Below are 21,102 nucleotides of genomic sequence, written 5' to 3'. Positions count from 1 at the left end.
GTATTATACTAATCATATTTGGCAGATTTCTCTGGAGCAGATGCAGAAATGATCGTACCAGTTTCCAGGGGGCATTGGTTTAGCTCCTTTGACTTGATGTTCCTGGAAGTCTTTCCTGTTCTCCCACACTTGGTAGTTTTGCCCATGCCATCTCTTCAGCTTTCTTTCATCTTCTACCCCTCACCCCACCTTTTTATATAGAACTTATTCTTTGTGATTTGCCAGAGGTACCTATTTCACTGAAATGCCTTCTATATTTTCTACCCCATGGGGATTAGAGACCCTCTGAGGTCTTTTGGCAACCTTCATACCTCTAGCACAGCACTTATCAAACCAAGTGTTTATTTGTTCCTTTTTCCTAGTAGACACTCTCATTTTAACTTTCCCCACAGTACACAACTTAGTGCGAGGCACAAAATTGAGACTCAGTGAATATCTGGCAAATAAATGAATTCATTGTGATAGAGAAGAGAGTTCCTATATTCTGTAATTTTTTTTTATGTACTGAATTTATTGCTTTTGAACCCCCTTATTCATTTGTCTGACTTTTTTGATGATAAGGTTGAAAGGGAGGTGGAGAGCCATAAGGAAACATCAAGGGAAGCAGGTAGGAGCAGCAGCCTGGGTGGTTGGTAGGGCTGAGGGATACATGGGCCAGTCATGGGGGTCACTGAGCTCATCTGGGCCCATTCAGAGGATGGAAGATGTGTGCCAAGGAAACCAATTGGACAAAGATGCGGTCAGTTTGCTTTTGTGATAGGCTTCTCCCTGGGGGGGAGGGAAGAAGGTGGCCCTGTAGCCTTTTACCTTTTGCCTTTGTCCGGTTCCAGGTATCCCTGTTTTTTTCCTCACTATTTCATCACTGTGCGCTGAAGCTCTTCCTGAGAACTTTCAGCTTGGCCTGAGAGAATCCTGGTTGTGTCATCTCATCTTCCCCTTTCTGCTCTCTTCTTTGTATCTCTCAACCCTCACACCTCCCAGGGTCTGAAAATGGAAAGATATGATGCTCTCTTGAGAGATGCTGTTTTCTGTGTGGGATGACAAGTTCAAAAGACTCTTTTCTGCTCCCCACCCTCACTGTCATCATTTATCAGTTACGTGGCCTACGGTTTTATAACAACACAGCCTTAAAATGTTCCTTCTAAGTTTAATTTCTCTCCTTTTGGCCTTTTAAGGATGTGAGTTGGCTTTCAGCAGTATACTCCTTTTAGTGCAGTCATGTGAGCCTCTCCCTAAGTCGGCTACACCCATCCCACCCACGGGTCTGGAGACTTGTCTGTTTCCCTTTCCCCTAAAACCTTAAAAAATATTTTTAAGAAGTGATTGCACTCTAACTTGTTCATATAAACCTTACCCCCTCCCCTACTTTGTTAGACTTTCTTATAAGTATTTGCTAGCTGTTTCCAAAAAGAGTTCTGGATCTCTATTTTTAAAGCATAAATCTGTCTTAACTCTGGAGGAGAACTGATTTGGCTTGAGTTTTCTCAGACGTGGGAACTTTTGACCTGAGGTCAGTTTTTCAGATTATTGAAAGGAAATTCTGGAGTCCCCGAGAGCATACTGATTGAAACTGGGTGAAGTTTCTGGTTCAGCGCTGACTCCTATCTCCTAGCCATGTAAACTTGGGTAAATCAGCCATATGGCCCTCAACTTCTTCATCTGTAACGTAAAAGGATTGGAGTAGATAATCTCTAGGGAATGCTTTGATCCCGTTGATATATAATAGTAGTAGCTAATATGTATAGAATACTTATTATGCATCAGACTGTTTTAAGTGCTTTTTCCGGAAATATAACAGCTTTATGAGATATAATTTGTATACCATATAATTTGCTCTTTTAAAGTGTACAATTCAGTGGTTTTTACTATACTCACAGATATGTGTAACCATCACGACAGTCAATTTTAGAACATTTTTATCATTCCAAAAGAAACCCTGTACTCATTAACAGACAGTCACCATCTCCTGCCACCCCCCACTCCCCCTCAGTATTAGGCAACTACTAATCTACTTTCTGTCTATAGATTTGCATATTTTGGACGTTTCATATAAATGGAAACACATGCTATGTGGTCATTTGTGATTGGCTTCTTTCATGTAATGTTTTTATAGTATTTTCATAGTTCATCCATTGTTGTAGGAGATATCAGTGCTTCATTCCTTTTCATGGCTGAATAATATTCAGTTGTATGCATTTACCACATTTTATTCATCCATTCATCATGTCTATTAATAGACATTTGGGCTGCTTCTACTTCTTTGGCTGTTATGAATAATGCTACTATGAACATCTTTTTAGAAGTACTTGTATGGACATGTGTTTTTATTTCTCCTGGGTATATCCTTAGGAGAGGAATTGCTGGGTGATATGATAACTCTATTTAACCTTTTCAGGAACTACCAGACTGTATTTCAAAGTGGCTGCACTATTTTACATTCTAACCAGCAGTGTATGAGGGTTTCTGATTTCACCACATGCTTGGCAACACTTGTTATTATCTGTCTTTTTGATTATAGTCCTCCTAGTGGGTATAAAGTGATATCTCATTGTGGTTTTGATTTGCATTTTCCTGATGGCTGATGATGTTGAGCATCTTTTAATGTGTTTATTGGCCATTTGTATATCTTCTTTGGAGAAATATTTATTTAGATCCTTTACCCATTTTATAATTGGGTTGTCTTTTATTACTATATTATGTATATTGTATTCTTATCATTGTTGTAAGAGTTCTTTATATATCTTAGATAAAAGTCTCTTATCAGATATATGATTTGCAAATATTTTCTCCCATTCTGTGGGCAGTCTTTTCACTTTCTTGATAGTATCCTTTGGAGCCCAAGTGTTTTTAATTTTGATGAAGTCCAAACTGGCTCTTTTTTATTTTGTCGCTTGTGCTTTTGATCATATTATGGAAGCTTTGCCTATCCTGAGTCACAGATTTACCCTGTGTTTTCTTCTAAGAGTCTTATAATTTTAACTCTTACATTTTGAGTTAATTTTTGTATATCGTGTGAGGAATTGGTCCAACTTTATTCTTTTGCAGGTAGATAGTCATTTGTCCAACTATTTATTAAATTAAGTGCTCTTTATATCTAACTCATTTAATCTTTACAACAACCCTTTGAGTTAGGTCCTGTTACTTCTCCCAGAGAGGAAAGAAAATGTAAGTATCTTGCCCATGTTCACGTAACTATGGCATGGCAAGGTTGAGAGTTGAACCTAGGGCCCCAGAGGCCCTGCTTTAACTGTGAATGAACTCTTTCACCTACCTGCCTTCTTACCTACTTACCTATTGACAAGGAAGAACCACCTTAAAAATAGTCATAAAAAGAAAACATTTTATTTCTCATATGTTGTGGTTATGCTGAAATGCTTCTGCTTTCTTAATTTGTCTGTGGTTGGTGAATTCAGTTAGTTGTAGCATTGGCTAGTATAAATTCAGGGTTGCAGTTTCAATTCCTTCTAGTTTGGCTGCAAGGGCTTCATCACCTCCCTGATACCCTAGTCAGCCATATTTGGTCTTAGTCACCAGAGAGATCAAGGTAGGGGGAAGATGACCATTGCCAGTTCTAGAACACCCCCAGACCACACAGGTTCTACAGTGGAGGGTCAGGAGCCCTATTTCTCTCCCGTACTCTAAAACTGTATCTTTAACTTTCCTAAAGAATATTTCCATTAAGAGGACTAAACTAGGAGTATGGACCTCAGTTCTTGCTTGGGGACTGCTACTTGGTGGATCTGTAGATTTGCCCTCACTTATCGTAATTAGGGGTGGGCCTAAACAATTCAACATTTTCTGACTCAGTATTCTATTTGTAAGACTTTCATTTGATTAAACAGATATGTGAGTAATACAAGAAATTTTTTAAAATCTGAGTCTCTAAAAATTTTCCTAGTCTTTTCTCAGTCTTACCTGGTGATTCATCTGCTTGAATGGACTGAGTACCAAATACCTGGAGAAATATGGTTCTCTGTAGTCAAGCTTTCACTTATCCCTGTCTTCTAGGGAGTGATTTCCTTTGGTCTTTGGGTGATTTATTTGGCTACTTGGTTTATACTCAGTTACCTGACTGCCACTGTATTCAGAGGAACCAGCCATGTTCCAGTGGAGCAGAGCAGATGTAGAATATCACAGTAGCTTGTGCTAAGGAATGAATAAAGCAAGATGTGATTGATGTCTGTCCCACCCACCAGGCAAATGGTGGTGAAAATGCCCTGAAATCAGGGATTCTGTCTCTTTTCCTCACTGTTATATCCCCAGTGCCTAGTTGAAGACCAAATAAGTGTTTTGAGTGAGAGAGGGAAACTTTAAGGGATATTTCGAAGAGGCCAAATACTTAGTCATACTATATTTCAAATAGGAGAATGTTCTGTGAACTTTCTCTTGTTTTAAAGCTGGTAGTCTTCTATTTTAATAGTAAGGGATTTGGTAGCAAGAAGAAATGAAAAAGCCCAATATATAAATTACAGAGGAACACACTGCGGTCAGTTAAGGCGAAGTTTGGTGTGCTGGTTCGTTTTTCATAAAAGGGAAAAATGAGGAGGAAGGAAGTAATGTTATAAATGTAGAAAGGAGGATGAAGATTTTGGAGAGTTGGTAAGTTTAATTAGTAATAATGCCACTCCATTTTCAGCTGGCTTTTTATATTTATATTGCACTTTACTCATGACGTGGCACTTATAACAACCTAGAAAGGCAGGCTGGGCAGGTGGAATCAGCCTCTTTTTACAGATGAGGAAGCTGGTTCAGAGTTTGTAATTTACTGTGTGTTAAATAGCTTATAGATAATGAGGCTGGAACTTGACTCATATCTTCAGACTTTAAGTTCAGTATTTTTCTTATGCTCCCTACTTCCACCTAGTTTTCCCAACCAATCATCCCAAGAAAAGAATAAAAGGAATTTAAATTTAATTAGGTAATCTTTTATCTGTTCGGCTCATTCCCCAGCATGGAACTGGGGCAAATATAATAATCTTTTTTTTTAGAAGCAGTGAATAGCTGTCCTGACTAGACATTCATCTTCACTGGGATTTTATTTCATGAAAACACTTTGAAATACTTGTGAGGTAACTATGAAGGCATGTCGTTGGCATAATGATTCATTTTAACTGTCTAGCGATGCTTGAGGCAAGAGAAGATAGATGATTGACGGATTTTTTTTTATATGGTGAGTCCTGGGTGGACCAACTGCTAGCTACTGAATTGAAATAATGAAGTAGGTCTGTTCTGATGACCATGTCCTATGGGAGAAGAGTAGATCACCTCTCCTCTATGAGAATTCATCATTTTCTCTTGTTCTTCTTGCACCAGGTTTTGAAGGGAACACCTGTGAACGGAATATTGATGACTGCCCTAACCACAAGTGTCAGAATGGAGGGGTTTGTGTGGATGGTGTTAATACGTACAACTGCCGCTGCCCGCCTCAGTGGACAGGTATGTACAATGTGGTGAGTCACTCAGGATGGGGCAAGGATTGGTATCCAGAGGCAGGCTTTTACTGAAGTGGGCACTTTTTATAAGGGTGCTACATCATTGGGTAAAGTGCTAACTCTGTCTGTTCACCTATTTCTCTGAAAGAAAGAAATATTTTCACAGGTATCTATTGGGCAGCTGCTCTGATCTCAGCACCATGCTAGGTGCTGTGGCAGATATGAGAGAAGAGCATGACTGACAGACTCTGATGTCACTATCTGGGAAAAGCAGTACATTGCCTGGAACATAGTAGATGCTTAATAAATATTTGAGAGGGCAAGAACATACTTAAATGCGAAAATATAAATGTTTTCACCACACACACACAAGTGGTAACTGTGAGCTGATGGATGTGTTAACTAATTTTATTGTGGTAATCATTTTGCAATATACATGGATATCAAATTATCACATTGTACACCTTCAACTTACATGGTGTTATAAGTCAAATATATCTCAGTAAAGCTGGAAAAAAGGGAAACTACAACTTGTCAAGTTTTGGTGTAATATCAAAGAATATTCGTAGTCATATGAAAAGGCCATTAAAAATACTCCTTCCAACTGAAAAAAAAAGTGAAAATAAGTTATACAGAATGCAAGAGTTCAGAGCTTATCTTCACAGACAGAAATCTATCTCATCTTATTGTCGTGTCCTATAATTGTGCAAAGAGTGGGGCAGGTCCCCTTGATGGCATTATTTTTATGACACTCACCTACATTTCTGTTTCTTCTTTTCTTGTATCCCTTTTTGCATATAGGAAAAAGAATAGATTTTTCTGCCTCTGACGTCAGGGGAGTAGTCTTGCTCAATTTCACAACCTCTTGGAAGTTTCTGATGTTGTCTTAGGCAGATTTTCCACTTACTTTTGAAAGTTAAGTGATTTTATGCAGACATTTGGTTCCAATTTCTGTTTCTATTTGTCTAACTGAAAGTGGAGACAATTAGGACCTGAGTAAGTGATTAAGAGAGAAATTGATTGTTTTAATCTGGAAACCCAAGAATAAGTGAATGTTAGAGGGAAGAAACTCCAGTGCCAGCGAGGAATTGTGCCCAGCAGAGAAGTCTAGATCTTGGGTCCCTGCCGATACCACCTGGGAGTCTTTCAAATCTCCGAATTGCTTTCCCTTCTCTGTAGCAGCTAATTATTTAGAGTACTCTTTAGAGCTATAAACTATGAATAGAAAAGGATTAGAAGGGTTTAAAACTTCAATAACATGATTTCCTGGAAGGCCACACATTTCTGCTTTTAATCCCCAAACTGTCATTTTTATTACTTTCCCACCAACTTTCCCTGGAATTGGACTTCCCCTAGAATTTCTTCTCGGTGTCTTGATCCTAGGACTTCACTCCCAACCCTCTGCTCTTTCTGTCGAATTCTCTATTCTCTTTAGTTTTTGCCATTTCTCTGGTAGACTTTTCAGAGGCCATTTTTTTTTTTCAACTTAAAACAGTTACTGTGAAGTTAATTATGTGACACGTAATACCTGGAAAGATTTGAATGTCTTTCTTTTTAATGATCCTCACGGTGGTGTTGGGCAGGATGAGATACTTGCTAGGAACATGACCCTGTTCTCATCTCTCCTTTGCCCTGTGAGAGACTGGCTTTGTGAGGTACTAAGGCTTCTGATGCCAGTGAAGATTAAATGATATTGTGATTTCATTGCTGGTTTTTCTTTGATACCATACTCAATTTCCTGCTTTGATATGAATTAGGAAGGCCTGATCTTAGGGAAATTTTCCCAGTGGAATAATAGTTTACCAAAATTTCTTACGCAGGATGTTTAATAAATACCTCTCTTCTATGAAAGTCCTGATAAGGTGTTTCTTCCTCCATGTGTTTTTCCATTTTCTAGAAAGGATGGTAGGAATGATGGATAAATTCAATGTGGCAATATTTATTTCTTTTGATCTGCTTTCATTTAAAGTGACTCAGTCTTCAGTTTCCCATCACATGTTTCCTTCCTCTTTTCACTCATGCCAATTCTTTGATTTCCAATGACATCCTTGTTTTTTTCTATCCCCATCACTAACAGGATGAAATCCAAGGTCCTTCCTCTGTAATATGAAGTCCTTCCTGGCCTTGGCTCTGTCTGCTTCTATAGTCTTCTCATGCATCCACCAGCACTTCATATTCTAGCAATAAGAACTGCTTCCAGTTCTCCTATATCTACCACATCCTGTGCCTTCATTCATACTGTTCCTTTTCTTTAGATTTCCCTTCTCCACTCCTCTCCCTATTGTCCTCACCATTTTTGCCTTCCTGGCTCAGATCAAGTGGTTACTTCCTTTGGGAAGCCTTCTATGACCTCTCTCCAGGCTGAGTTAAGTGTTCTTCTCTGGGCTTCCATACTACCCCATACATCCCTCTGTGATAATGCTCCCCACGTTCATATTGGCATTATTATATGCTTGAGGTAAGAGAAGTACTGAGTTATGGGGTGGTTGAACTATTGATGACACCACTTACTGGAACCCTTTATAGACCTTTGTTCTCAGTAGAATATAGCCGAGCTGTTCACCATTCCAACCCCCACTTCATTCTGAGAAAAATAGAAAGAAAATTTTGGGTCATAGCGTTCCTATTTCTATTGATGTTGGAGCTGTCAATTCAAATTAATATTTTCTGCATTACATAAATTAAAGAAATGAATGGGACTGGGCACTTGGAGTCAACTAAGGTTTATTAGCACCCAAATGATAATTATAATGTTTTATTTTGTATAATCTTCATGATAACTGTCTTAGGGGTAGAGTTTGTTAAATATGCTTTTTACAGATGATGATGGATATTCAGAAGGGTGAAACAGTTACTCAAGTCACATAGTGGTTGGATTAGGGTTTGAATCTAGGCTTGTTGAACGCCAAGTCTGCTCAAATCTGTGGTCTTTTTTTCTATACAGATTGACTCTATGGGTTGTTTTATTTTTATTTTTTAAGGACTTTGAGTCTTTTTAATAGATTGAAAGTTCAATTTATAATTTTATCATCCTAGGATATAATGATTTAGTCTTTTTGTTTTTCCTTTTTAAATATTTGCCTGTTTACTTTGAGATTAGAAATTAAGTGAATTAAGTGAATGTTTTATATTCAGCCTGGTTTTTTTTTCACTGTACCTAAGAACCTTATTACTATTTTGTTCAGAATTCCCTTTACAGTTTCCAGCTATTGAAGCATGTTGTTTGGTCTGGCTTTTGACAAAATAGGAAAGGAAGGGTTGGAATAGGCACTAGGAAAGGAAATGAACTTGCCAGCTATCTGAAAAAGAATGGATGGCATTATATAGCTGAATAACTAGGTATCAATTTGAAATAATTGGAGATTTGGGAATTTGCTACAGTTTTAATGAGAAGAGCCTGATAGGTACTGTATTGCTTTATAAGTGCACATAAGTAGAAGACTTGGTCTTTTATAGCATGTTCTGGACTTCAAGATGACCAGAAATTTTTTCCGAGTCTATTCATAGTTTGATTTGGGGTAAATGAGTCAGCTTCCTTTTCTTCAGAAGTCCTTATTTGCTATCCATGCAACTGATATGTCTTACTTTGTTGGAGTATTAGGAGAATAAATGGTACAATAACAAGATTTTGAGCTTTTCATTTATTCAGCAAACAATTATCATGTAAAACATTCTAGATCCATGCTGTTTGATAGGGTAGCCACTAGCCACATCTTGCTACCGAGCATCTGAAAGGTGACTGATTTAAATTGAGATGTCACCACTGTAAAATACCTGATTTTGAAGACTTAGAAAAAAAAGTAAAATGTCTCATTAATAATGTTTTAAGTATTGATTAGATGCTAAAATGATAATGTTTTAGATACACTGGGTTAAATAAAACATAATATTAAAGATAATTTCACCAGTTTCTTTTTCCTTTTTTTAAGTGCTACTAGAAATTTAAAAATTATATCTGCATCTCTCATGATATTTCTCTTGGGCAACACTACTTTAGATGCAGAGACAATCTGTAGGTATTACCATTGCTGCTACTCTGTAGGAGCCTCCTCTCTGATCCTGGGTGATAGATGGATGGACTTTTGTAGCTGTCTGCAGAGGGGCCTTGTGTTGGCCTCACTAGAGGAAAGCATGTTAGCCTTGTTCTGGTGTGGTTTCTACATCAGTTGTGGATAGAACTGTGTTCTAGTCCACTGCAGAACCTCTTTACTTGACATGGCTGTCTAGAATAGTATTAGTTTGTGCCTTTAAAAGCTACCACTCTTCTGGATGAACTAAAGCACAGGAGGAAGAAACTGGTGTTGGTTGGCAAATGGTTTACTTTTTTGTAGAAATCTTGTTACAGAGATAAGTCTGAGTAGTTGGATGCTCCTTTAGGAAATGGAAGCATACCTAAGGATTTGATGAAGCCTGAGCACAAATGTCTTGACTATTACTGTATTTGGCCCCAAGTCATCTCATGAAAGAAGTTCTGCTCTGGCAGATATCCACTTAAGGAAAAAAAAAGTTTTTAAAGTCTCCCAAATTAATTAATGCAGTGTAGATTAATGTTTTGTCTACATAGCTTGTGATTTGAATTTTCTTTTTAAAGGTTCATTTCCTTCAGAATTAAAGTTGCCTCTAAACTCAACTCACAAATTCCTCTCTGGCAGCTTTTGGTTTTGGGTTCACTTCTAGGGCAGACATGATTTATTTTCCTGTGCTTGTTATTAACCCAGAAATGTAATTTCAGCTTGGGCTTGGAATAGTGCTTTGGGATGCTAAGCAGAAGTGAACGATGGAAGTTAGGTGGACATGAGTCAAATAAAACTGACTACGTTTTCTCTCAGCTCTCCTTTATAACATGATGATCCTAAAGATTTAGTTAAGATTCCCTTTGCTGTCTGTTGCTCCAATTTCAGTAAAAATTTTTGGCATGAATCAGCAAGTGCATACTGCCAGAGGTAGTGCCTGAGCTCCTTGTGTCTGGGAATGGAGTCTTTTCATGGTGGTATTTTGATTTTGAACCAAATGCTCCTCTTTCAGTCTATCCTCTAGTTATAAGCTATTCTCTAGGATGAGGCTTTTCTCACAACCATTTTTCGTTTCTTTTCTGGGACTATAAAAGTTTTCTCATTTGTATTCTGCATGGGAGAATGGGAAAATATACCTCCCATTTCAGTTTCTCTACTGTCAACTTGATTGTGAGGACTTGATAATAAGCCTGTTTTCTGGAATTCTGCTTCCCCACCCCAATTTCAGTCTGCTCTCAGTTGGGCAGACTGCCGGAGTGCTAACCTGAAGCACCCTCATCCCAGAGGTCTCAGAGCTAATTAGTGCTCGGGGGTGTGAACAGGGGTGAGTGGTTAGTATGACCCTGGACAAAATCCAGAGGGTGAGACTGACAGGCGTCTTTCCCGCCCTTGTGGTCCATAATTCAATGTCTGGCTTTGGCTACAGCCCAGGCAGGATCCAGTCTCACTTCATGGCTTTTCAAGCCCCCATAGGATGGTTGTAAGGTAGCTTCAATAACAGATATTTATTGAAAAACTGTTATAGCCAATATGCTGTGGTGGATGCTGGAAGAGATAGAAGAAATATATCAATTTCTACGTTTAAAGAATGATCAGATTCACTAGGAAGAAATAAGAAAGTCTACACATAACCACAATAGGAGGTAGAAAGTATGAATTAATGTGAGTTTGAAAGAAGCATAGGTAGGAATTAGGGACCATCTAAGTACTCAGTTGGGTGAGTGGGGAGATTAAGAAGAGTTAACTTCTGTTTGAATCTGAGCAGTGGGAGAATGTGGGGACTATTGACAGAGATAGAGAAATGGGCTAGCGATGATAGTAAGTTTGAGGTGAGTTTTCCAAGTGAAAAACATCCAGCAGAAAGACCAGGAGGTCCAAACAGAGGGAGGGGCTAGAGACTCAGATTTCAAGTCATCTTTGGTTGTCTTGGGAATGTATCAAGGCTGTAAGGGAAAGTGTGTGGAGTGAAAAGAATAGAGAGTTTGGACCTGAATTGTGAGAATTGTCCACACTTAAGAAAATGGATGAGGAAAGGGATCCAAAGGAGGAAGGTGAGAAAAGAGGATGTATGAGAGTTGGGAAGAGGCTCTGCCTTAATAGCATCCTGAGTTGGGGGGTGGGGGTGCATTCTAAGATTGTGCCCTTGACTCAATTCTGCATGCCTCTGTTGTAGCACTTGTAACATTTACTGCTCTTATTGGTTTATATGCTTTCCTCTCTTAATAGGCTCTCAGCCTCTGGAGGATTGAGAACTGGTCTTACTTATTTTGACATTCCCAGGACCAATTTTAACAAATTATAGTTAATGAATGACAGGAGACTCAAATAAGAATGATAACTGCAAAGCGTTAATCAGAATTTTTCAGGTCATTGGAAATCTTCTAAAATGTAGTTTCAATATAAAGGAGAGAAGGAGGCCAGATTGCAAGGGGTTAAAGAGAAAAATAGGTGTTGAGAAGGGAGGAAGGGAAGGAGTGGGTATAGATCACTCATTCAACATTTTGTGCAGCTAAAAATTGGCGAGATACAGGGCAGTAGCTATAGAGGACAGGATCTTCATTCATGTGACCTACCATAGAACCCTGGCTAAACTAAGAGTGAAGGCAGCTAGAAGGGAGTTGGTTAATGAACTGGGTTATTTAGGAGGGATTTACTTTGACAAGTTTTAGTGGGGGTAAATTAGGTGAAACGGTTGTTGGGAATGGGAAAGGAGAGAAAGGGAAAGTTATAGTCAGAGAGTATAAGTGCTAGGTTTGAGATCTTGGAGTTGGAACAATGAGTGTCTTATAATGAGATCTAGAATGTGAGTATACTTGTGATATGGAGTGGATGTAGAGGTCTGATGAGTTGAGAAAAGTAATAATTCTTGGCTCGGATGACCTTATTGGTCCTCAACCCAGATGTTGATTTCATGGGAGATGGGAGAAGAAAGAGTGAGAAGAACATAAGCTATGTGCTTAAGTCATTCAAGGAAGTGGAAAGTGGTCCAGGAGGACAATAGATAGAGGTGAGATGATTTAAATTATAGCATTTAGGGTTTTTTAATTTTGTTTTTAGAGGTATACATGTTTAGAAAAGTTTGGATTTGAATCCATCTCTCTGTTTTAGTGTCAAACATGAGACTGTATATACGAATTGCCTCTTCTGTAGGATGAGGAATAAACATACTTTTAGTTCTGTTATATCTTCTATTCACTCTCCAGATTTTGTTTATGTGATCTGGGATTTAAAAATTTAAAAATCGTATGCATGTTCTTTTAAAATTATTCTTGATATTTATGCTGTTTTATAATACAATTTATAATATTTTAGACTTGGCTCTATGTGTAACTTGTTTTGTGTTAACTACCAGTACATTTAACATTTATATCACAACCTTTTCATTCCTGAGTTCTTTATTTTGGTTTATTTTCTTCAGTCAAATGAGTACATCTTTGAGTAATTTTTTTTCCAGAAAAGTGACATGTTGGCATATCTTCAGAGCTCTTGGATATTTGAAAAATATCTTTTGATTTAGTTGCCTTAATGCACAAATGGCATCTTATCTGGATATTGAAATCTTGGGTCACAAATTAATCTTATTAAGTTCCTTGACGTTGTTCCTTTGCTTCTCGTGGTCAGTATTTTAGGGACGTCCAATGTCAGATGAGTCTCTCACTCCCTCTCCCTTTCTGTCTCTCCTCTCTTCTTTCTCTCTCTCTTTAAAACTTAAATCTTAAACCAATATTGTATAGGTATCTTCCCTATACAATAGTATAATCTCCTAGTACTTTTTTGAGTCCTGTGTATCTGCAGACTTAGGTCTGTTCTCACCTCAGGAAACAAGTGTCTTTTTCACTCTTTTTGTGTCTTCAGGAACACCTATTATCTTTACGTTAGGTCTTCATTCTTCCCCATAGCTAAAAGCTTCTCTCTCCTTATTTTAATCTGCTTGTTTTTTTCCTTTGCATTTTAAGACAGCTTCTTAAGCGTTTCCTTCAGAACACCGATTTATTTTTCTTCATTGTCAGTTCTATCCTTTATTGCTTCCAATTCTGATTTTTATTTGAACTGCAATTTTATATTCTTACAATATTTACTCATTGCCTCTAGGTCCTCTCTATTTCTGCGTTTCTCCCAGCCTGTACCCTTTCATCAGATCTGATGTTCTATGTTATTTTTTATTTCTTTTTAGAACATATATGTGTCTAAATTTCTTGAGAATCCAGAGCCAATTATTTCTAAAGTATATTAGTTTCTGGATGTGAATATTTTTCACAAGTATGCTCTTTATCTACATCTTACATAGTATGTTCTCCATCTTTTATATTGCAAAATGTTTTAATAGATCCCATGTTATTTTTTTAAACTCCATTTTACTCCTTCTGCTCATAGTAACTGCTTGCCCATAACAGAGTATGTTGATTCTCTTTGGAACCCCTGCTGCAGTTAGTTTTTTCTCCCATTGAGGTGAGGAGCTCTATATGTAAACTGGTTAACAGCCCAGCAGCAGGAAGGTAGGGAGAGAGCCAGAGTGTGGGCCTCCTAGCAGGGGGAACAAAGCTTGGCACCATTTTCTTCTCTGTGGAGAAGCCTCTGTGCCAGGGGTCAGCTTTATGAATATCCAGCATTGGCACAGCATCCACTGCTCTCCATACAGTGGCTGAGGCTGGATGCTCTTTGGTGCTGCTGCATCCAGAATTTGCCCCAGATGCACCACAGACTTTCTCGTTGCTATAGCGGCCACAGGAGCCCTGGGAGTCCCCAGTGCTTTAAATTGCTGTTGACCTGGAGGGGTGAGATGGAGTTCAGTCCATTCTCCCCACAGCAGCGGAGTGGGCTTTCTGAAACACAAATTGGATCGTGTTGTTTCTTTGCTTAAAATGCTTCAGCGGGTCCTCCTTGTCTTTGGATAGAGTTCCAAGGTTCTGCATACAACTCCCTCTGCAGCCATGTCTCCCCTGGTGCATGCCTTGTCATTGAACCACACTAATTTTTCTTCATTGCCTCAAATGAGCCATGTTTTCTCTTCTGTTCAAACCAATACACATACACTTCCTTCCGCCTGAAGTACTCCACACTGCACCCCCTTCCTCTACACAGTCTTACACACATGCACACTTTCACACAACCTGGTTAACACATAAAGTCTCTCTCTCTTTTTTTTTTTAGCAGTAATTTAAAGTTTATTCAGTTATAATGCAGGTTATTCTGACTTTAAGGTAGCATCACATGGCATACTTCTGATTCCTTTCCTGAGATATTCTGTTGTACCTATCTCTGTCTGTTTTATAGATTCATGCAGTCTCTGGCACTAGGGGCTCATCTGGGTCTGGATCACATAGGAGTGAACAAATGGATAAAAGTAGAAATAGTTAAAGCAAGAGACCACTGTGATCTTAGAATATCAAGACAAATGCTGCCATTATTGTTAATATTTGATAATAAATTCTTGTAAATGCAACCTTAGGTGATTTGAAGGGGTGGTCTGTAGGAGAATGAATTGTTAAAAAAATACATTGCCTTGATATGTGCTGTCATTGGGTTCCATAATTGTGGCTCGCCAGTGAAACTCATCATCCCCAGCTGGACCTGTAGACCATAGTTCTTCTCTGTTCTCCTACTTTGTGCTCCCAAGGCAACATGTATCCATTACAACACTTATCACCCTCTGTTGTAATTGTTTGGTTGTAAAACACTTATTTGTGTAAGTTCTACAGAGTAGAAGCCACAACTGTTTACCATTAAAATCTCAGTGTATATAGGTCAGGGCCTGCCACATAGTGTATACATATTTGTTGAATAAATGAATGAATTGGGACATTAAATTTTGTAGTTATTCCTGGCCCAACCCTTCTCTCCAAATTCAGGGCTGTTATTGGGTTTTGTCAGGGTCTCTTCTCCTTACCTGGCTGAGATACTTAGTATCTTTCTTCAGTGTGGACTGGATGTGTACTCCATCTGTAAAACTGGACTAATTGTATGAGAGGATTACATTTGACAATCAATGTAAGCACTTATCACAGTGTCTGGTACCTAGAAATAGCTAAATAAATATATTTTCACTCTTTGAAGTCAGTAGCAGCATTAGGGTTTAAAGAAAAGTTGAATCTGCCTACTTACCTTCATGTAGATGGAAGTAATTGGAAGAGGAGGACCTCTGTCAAGGAGGGCTAGCTGGGATACATTCTTTAGGGAAATCTTAGGTTTCAGTTGAAGAAGGAAGGTACCCACCATGATGGAGAGTTACTATTTAGATGTAGTTGAACTTTTAGTGTCAAAAGGCAAGATGAATTTGGTATGGTATAAATGAGATGGAGTTCAGCAACTAATGAGATATCTGTATATGAGAAGTTTGAATGGAATGAGAAGTTTGTGTATTGATTGGTGGATGTGGATAAGTGGATGATGGAAACTTTGGGAGTATGAATAGAGTAGAGACACCCTAAAGGTGTGAGAGAGATGAGTTGAAAGATTATTATTTTGTGATTAGAATGACTTAAGAGAAAACAGAAGCAGATAAACATTCATTTAAGAAATATTTTTGAGCACTTCTCAAGAAATATTGTTAGCTGGGCACTGTGCTAAGTGCTGAGGAGTCACTGATGAAGTAAATAGATAACGACTCATTTCTTCTTGGAACTTACAGTCTAGTAAGGACAGAAATCATATAATCATCTGTAAAATTTTGAACTGTAATAAATACCTTCAGGAAAAGTAGAGGTTATTAGGAGAGCTTATTAACAGGCAGAAGTACTTGAATTTGGGGTAGGTATGTAAGGTCTGTTTGAGAAGGTGACATTTTAGCTGTGGACAATGAGTAATAATTAGTGCGGGAAAGATGTGGGTAAGAGTGTTCCAAGCACAGGGAACAGAATGTGCAAAGACCCTGGGGGGGGAGGGGGAAGATTGTGATCATTTTGAGAAATGAAAAAAAGCCAGAGTGGCTGGAGCTAGTGATGTTTCAAGGGGAGAGACTGGAGAGGTAGGCGGAAAATGTGGATAGGATTTAGAATTTTATCCTAAGTGTAATAGAAGTCATCAGAGGGTTCGAACAGGCAAAATGGCACAATCCCCTGTACATGTTGAGATCATTCTGGTGACACTTTAGAAAATATATTGATCAGGATGCAGGGAAACCAGGCTTTTGAGGAGTCCTAAAAAAATGATGGTGTCTAGGATTAGGGAACATTCACTGAGATTCTTGCATTTATCCATATGTGTATCCCCTACCTCTACATTATCCCCTTAGCCGCTTCCGTACCCCCAGGCTTCGTATACATATTCGTGTGCTTGCGCATTAGTGCACACTCACGTTCCCTCATTAGGCAGACTCTGTAGGCTCCAGGGTTTATACAGAATGTTTCAACCAGCTTTAGACCCAGCAGGCAGTAGAACAGTCAAGCTTGTTCTCTGTTCTTTCACTTCAGCAGCGGAATGGAAGATCTCCTGTGTACAGAGGAGAAGGTTTATAGGACAGAGGTTATAAGAAAACTCTGTTATGATATGGAAAGATGAAACTCCATAACTCAGGATCTTGGGTGACTGCTGGCTGGAAGGATATGTTGGAGACCAAATTATCTTAATTTAACCATAGAATAGGAGATAGCAGGGTCAGGGCAAGGAACATTTTTATATGTTCCCCATGTGGTGATTGTTGTTGCAATGAGAGTTGACCCTTAACAGGGCCATTGATGTGATAAAGGTTTTTCCCACACACTTCACAGTTGAGAGATGACTAGGAAGGGTGAGGGCTTCTTCTCAAAGTGCTAAGACTCAGTGATCATTTCTTTTCTTTTCTTTTTTCCCCCTCCTCCTCTCACTTCCCAGTCATTTGTAACTCCAAGTCAGATTGATGGTGTTTGTGGTATCTTGAGAGAGCCATAATGAGCTGTTTGTACCCCGGTGCGTTGCAGCTCATAAAATGGTGTCTGTTTAGTGGTCCCTGGCTCACTTGAATGCTAATGAGGCCTAGGTCATGGTTTCCATTTCAATACAGACCTCTTAGGTTTACTCTGTTGTTATATTTACTGCCACAGGCTGTGCCCTTAATCTTACTCATTCATCCTTTGGTTTTAAGATCGTAGGACTGGGCAATAAGAAAAGATTAACATGAAAGTGACGCTACTCCTATAAAACCAATACAGCATGCTTATTTTTCTAATGGTTGGTTGCTAGTATTGTCTTCATTAATAGCACCACTGAGGCGTCCTGCTCTTCCCCTGTGTTACTCAATTCTGCCCTGTCCCTCAACAGTCAGCTCAGAGTCCCCTTCCCCATTTTGAAGACGAACTTGATCTGCTGTGATCTCACACCCCCAGCATCCTTTTTAGCACTGAATGATTTCCATCTTTAATTTTGTCTATTTCCAATTCTTATGCCAACTAGCTGTGCAAATGTGGACAATCACCGTACCTCTTTGGTCCTACTTTCCTCATCTGGAAAATGAGCATGTTAGATTAGATACAAGGTCTAAGGTCTATTTCACCACTGATACCAAGTGTCTAGTACAGTGCCTGACATGGAAACTGAGGTGAATGGCAGACACAGTCCCTGCCCTCATGGTACGTACAGTCTAATAGGGGCAGAGACTGTAAAGAGTTAATAAATATAAAATTACAACTCTTGGTAAATGGCAGGATGGATTTAATGGAATAGATGCAATGATGGAGGAAAAACAGGGAGATGTGAATTTGGAGATCTCTTAATTTATAAAAGAGGTCAAAGAATGAGAAGTAACTAGTCGTATAAATAAATAAGAGGGGCAAGAATATTTGAGGTGCAGAGAACAGGGTATGCAGAGACTCCGAAGTAGGAAAGAACTTAATGTTTAAGGAACCAACAGTAAGCCATGGGGGCTGAAGGAAAATATGTAAAGAGAAGATACGTATTTGTGATATATTTACAAGGCAAAAACTATCACCCAGAAAATTGTCAGTTGCTATCAGTGGCTCTACGTGTTTAAGGTATCAGCCAAAGATTTGGTAGTGTGACATTTCTAGTTAGTCCAGACTTATGGTGGCAATAGGGAAGGTAATTTGTTGTTTTTTTTTTTAATTTTTTTTTTTCTTTTTTTTTTTTTTTTTGCACACAAGCAATGGGAAGGGCCTAAGAGCCCACTGCCTTATTCCTAGTGTTAAATGGTAGTAGCCTGCAATGTCTGGCAGTTGGAAATTAGTAAGAGGGATAATTGATACCCTCAAAAGCTTGCCTAACTGAGCTTTGTGCAGTGTATTTTGGGAGTTCACCAGCAAAGTTTGCGTGTTGACACAGATGGTGATACATGCTGAGACTTGTTTGGACTGACGATTTAGTAGCTTGGTAGGGCATGGAAACAACACAGCTCTCCCTTTTCACCAGAGGCTTTTATATGCTGGGTACCTCATAACTTAGTGCTCTCTCCATCTCTCCCTACTCACAGAAAGTCATTTGCTTTTAGTCCCTTCTGTATTCTACTGGCAGACTAATCTTCAAACACAATTTTGATCATGTCTTTGCCCACCCGTGAGCCTACAATAACTCCCCTTTGGTGGTTGTATCAAATTCAGAATTTATAGTTGAATTCAAAGCTTCTAATGATCTCCAGCCTTTTCTCCTTTTAAGCACCTCCCCACCACCCTCAGTAAGCTTTCTCTCTCCAGCCCAGGCTGGTGTTTTCTTGGCATGCTGTAGTGGGAAAGTCAAATGACTGTAGACAATGCGCGCAACCCCTCTAGATAATCACCAGTAACTTTTCCCATTCTACTATCTAGAGACTTTCTGCCTTTATTCATTTCTACCAAGGGTGTTCTTAATTGTCTCATGCTTCTATGTCTTCTCAGTGTTCTTTAAAACTCTAGGATCAGGGACCTAGTCTGTAGATCTTGTTGATCAGATCCAGGGCTGGATACTTAACTGTGCTTCAGTACAAAGAGCAATAGATTTTGAGTCAGGCTGATCCAGGTTTGAATGACAGTGCTCTCACTTACTAGTTTATGACCTTGGGAAGGTTACTTAACCTTTCTGAGCCTTATGTTTTTTATTTTTAGCCTTCTGCATTGGTTTCCTCCTGTTCCAAGATGTGGTGACATGAAGGAAGTGCAGTATCATAGCAGACATTCTTTGGGGAATTTTGGAACAAGCAATTGTAGTCGCCACCAGGGTTACTGTTTTCCTCCTTCTGAATTTAAACTGGGTGATAGAATTGGAATGAGGGGAAAAAAGTTCTGGCAGAAATGAGCCTGGGAGGGAGTGTTGTTCTCTAGAAATGTGCCTGAACCTTAGAGAAAAATGATCTGTTTTGTAGAAAATGACTAATAAGCCAGTATGCTCTTGGCTGTCTAAATTTGATTTCTCTAACAAACAGTATCTAAGGTGTTCAGTGAAAGTATCTAACCTTCAAAAATCAATGTCATTCAAAAAACAGTGAACTGTACCCAAAAGTACATTTGACTTTTGGATAGTAATTCAGAGTCATAAGTTTTTCCAATAATCCAGTTGTGTGAGTCATGATTTTATTTTTCACTTTCTCCATCCTCTCCACCTCCCCATGCCTTTGTGTGCTTGGGAAAATGAGACATGCAGAAATGGTTTGATATGGTGAGATTCACGCCTTAGGTCTTTGTTAAGAATTTAGAGTCAGGTGACTTTGGTTGAACTTCCAGCTCTCCTGCCTCACACTAGGCAAGTTATTTTACTTCTCTGAGTCTGTTTCATCCACTATAAGTGAGATAATTTTTGTGACAGCCCAAGCGCAATGGCTGGTTTATAGTGGGCAATCAGTGACTCTTGGTTTCCTTTACAAAGACTTCCAAATTTCCATTCCTAGCATTGTTTTATTTACCTTATATTATGCGTAAGAAATATATGAGATATTTTTAAACACACAGTGTCTTATACCCAGAATCATCACAGAGCCAGTCAAAAAGAAAAACATTCAAATTGCTCACGTTCAGCAAGTCAATTTGGTTTGAGGGTAGCATAGATATTTGAGTTAGCATTAAGTGTAAGAGTTAAGATTGTCAGTAATTTCCAGGTTATACAACTCTTCACCTACTTCTTCGTCATGTTTTCATTTCTAAATCTCACCTGTATCCTAATTACACATTTACCTTTGCTCTGAGGTAGGATTTCTGCCAGTATATTAAGGGATCAAAGCTTTCTGTAATAAATGACATTATCTCTTATGGGGTAATTGATTGCCAATGTGAGCACTCACTCACTTACTCACTCTGTGTTACTTAATATGATGAATTTCAATTGACAGATCCTCATCTGAAATTAGGGGATCTGTTCAAAGTGACATCTCTCAGCATGGCTGTGCCCCTGAATGGGCTTAGGAGCAGTTGAGCTTTAGGAACAACAGAAACCAGTAATTTGAATGCCTCCATGATTCTGTTTTTCTCTTCAGAGCACATCTGATTTACCCATATCACTTTGTTTGTAGATTGGCCACTTCATCCTTTTGATCCATGTGGCAAAGGGTTCCTAGTCCAAAATAGTGGAGGAGACACAGCAATAAAGCTTGTATCAGATGCCCATCCTGGCTCAGTCAGCTGTAGCTAGGAGAATGTGATCATGTAAAGACATGGTAGCTCCTTCAAGAATTATATGGATGAAGTGGGGCACTGAGCGTAGAGTTCCAGAGATGCCCACACACCCATCCTACCATCCTGCCATCCTAGGCTGTGGGATCTTAG

The 21,102-nt window shown here is 38.9% G+C and overlaps 1 protein-coding gene across 1 annotated transcript in view; it reads left to right on the top strand.

Moving 5' to 3' along the window:
* The window catches only part of NOTCH2 (notch receptor 2), a 153,355-nt gene that overhangs the window by 72,638 nt on the left and 59,615 nt on the right, over positions 1 to 21,102 (top strand). Inside the window, exon 5 of the mRNA XM_046645378.1 lies at positions 5,314 to 5,436. Within this exon, the coding sequence (XP_046501334.1) occupies positions 5,314 to 5,436 (123 nt within the window). The remainder of the gene's footprint in view (positions 1 to 5,313; positions 5,437 to 21,102) is intronic.

Source organism: Equus quagga, chromosome 18 (genome assembly GCF_021613505.1).
Source record: "Equus quagga isolate Etosha38 chromosome 18, UCLA_HA_Equagga_1.0, whole genome shotgun sequence".
NCBI lineage: Eukaryota > Metazoa > Chordata > Mammalia > Perissodactyla > Equidae > Equus > Equus quagga.
This window is presented reverse-complemented; position numbering and strand designations above follow the sequence as displayed.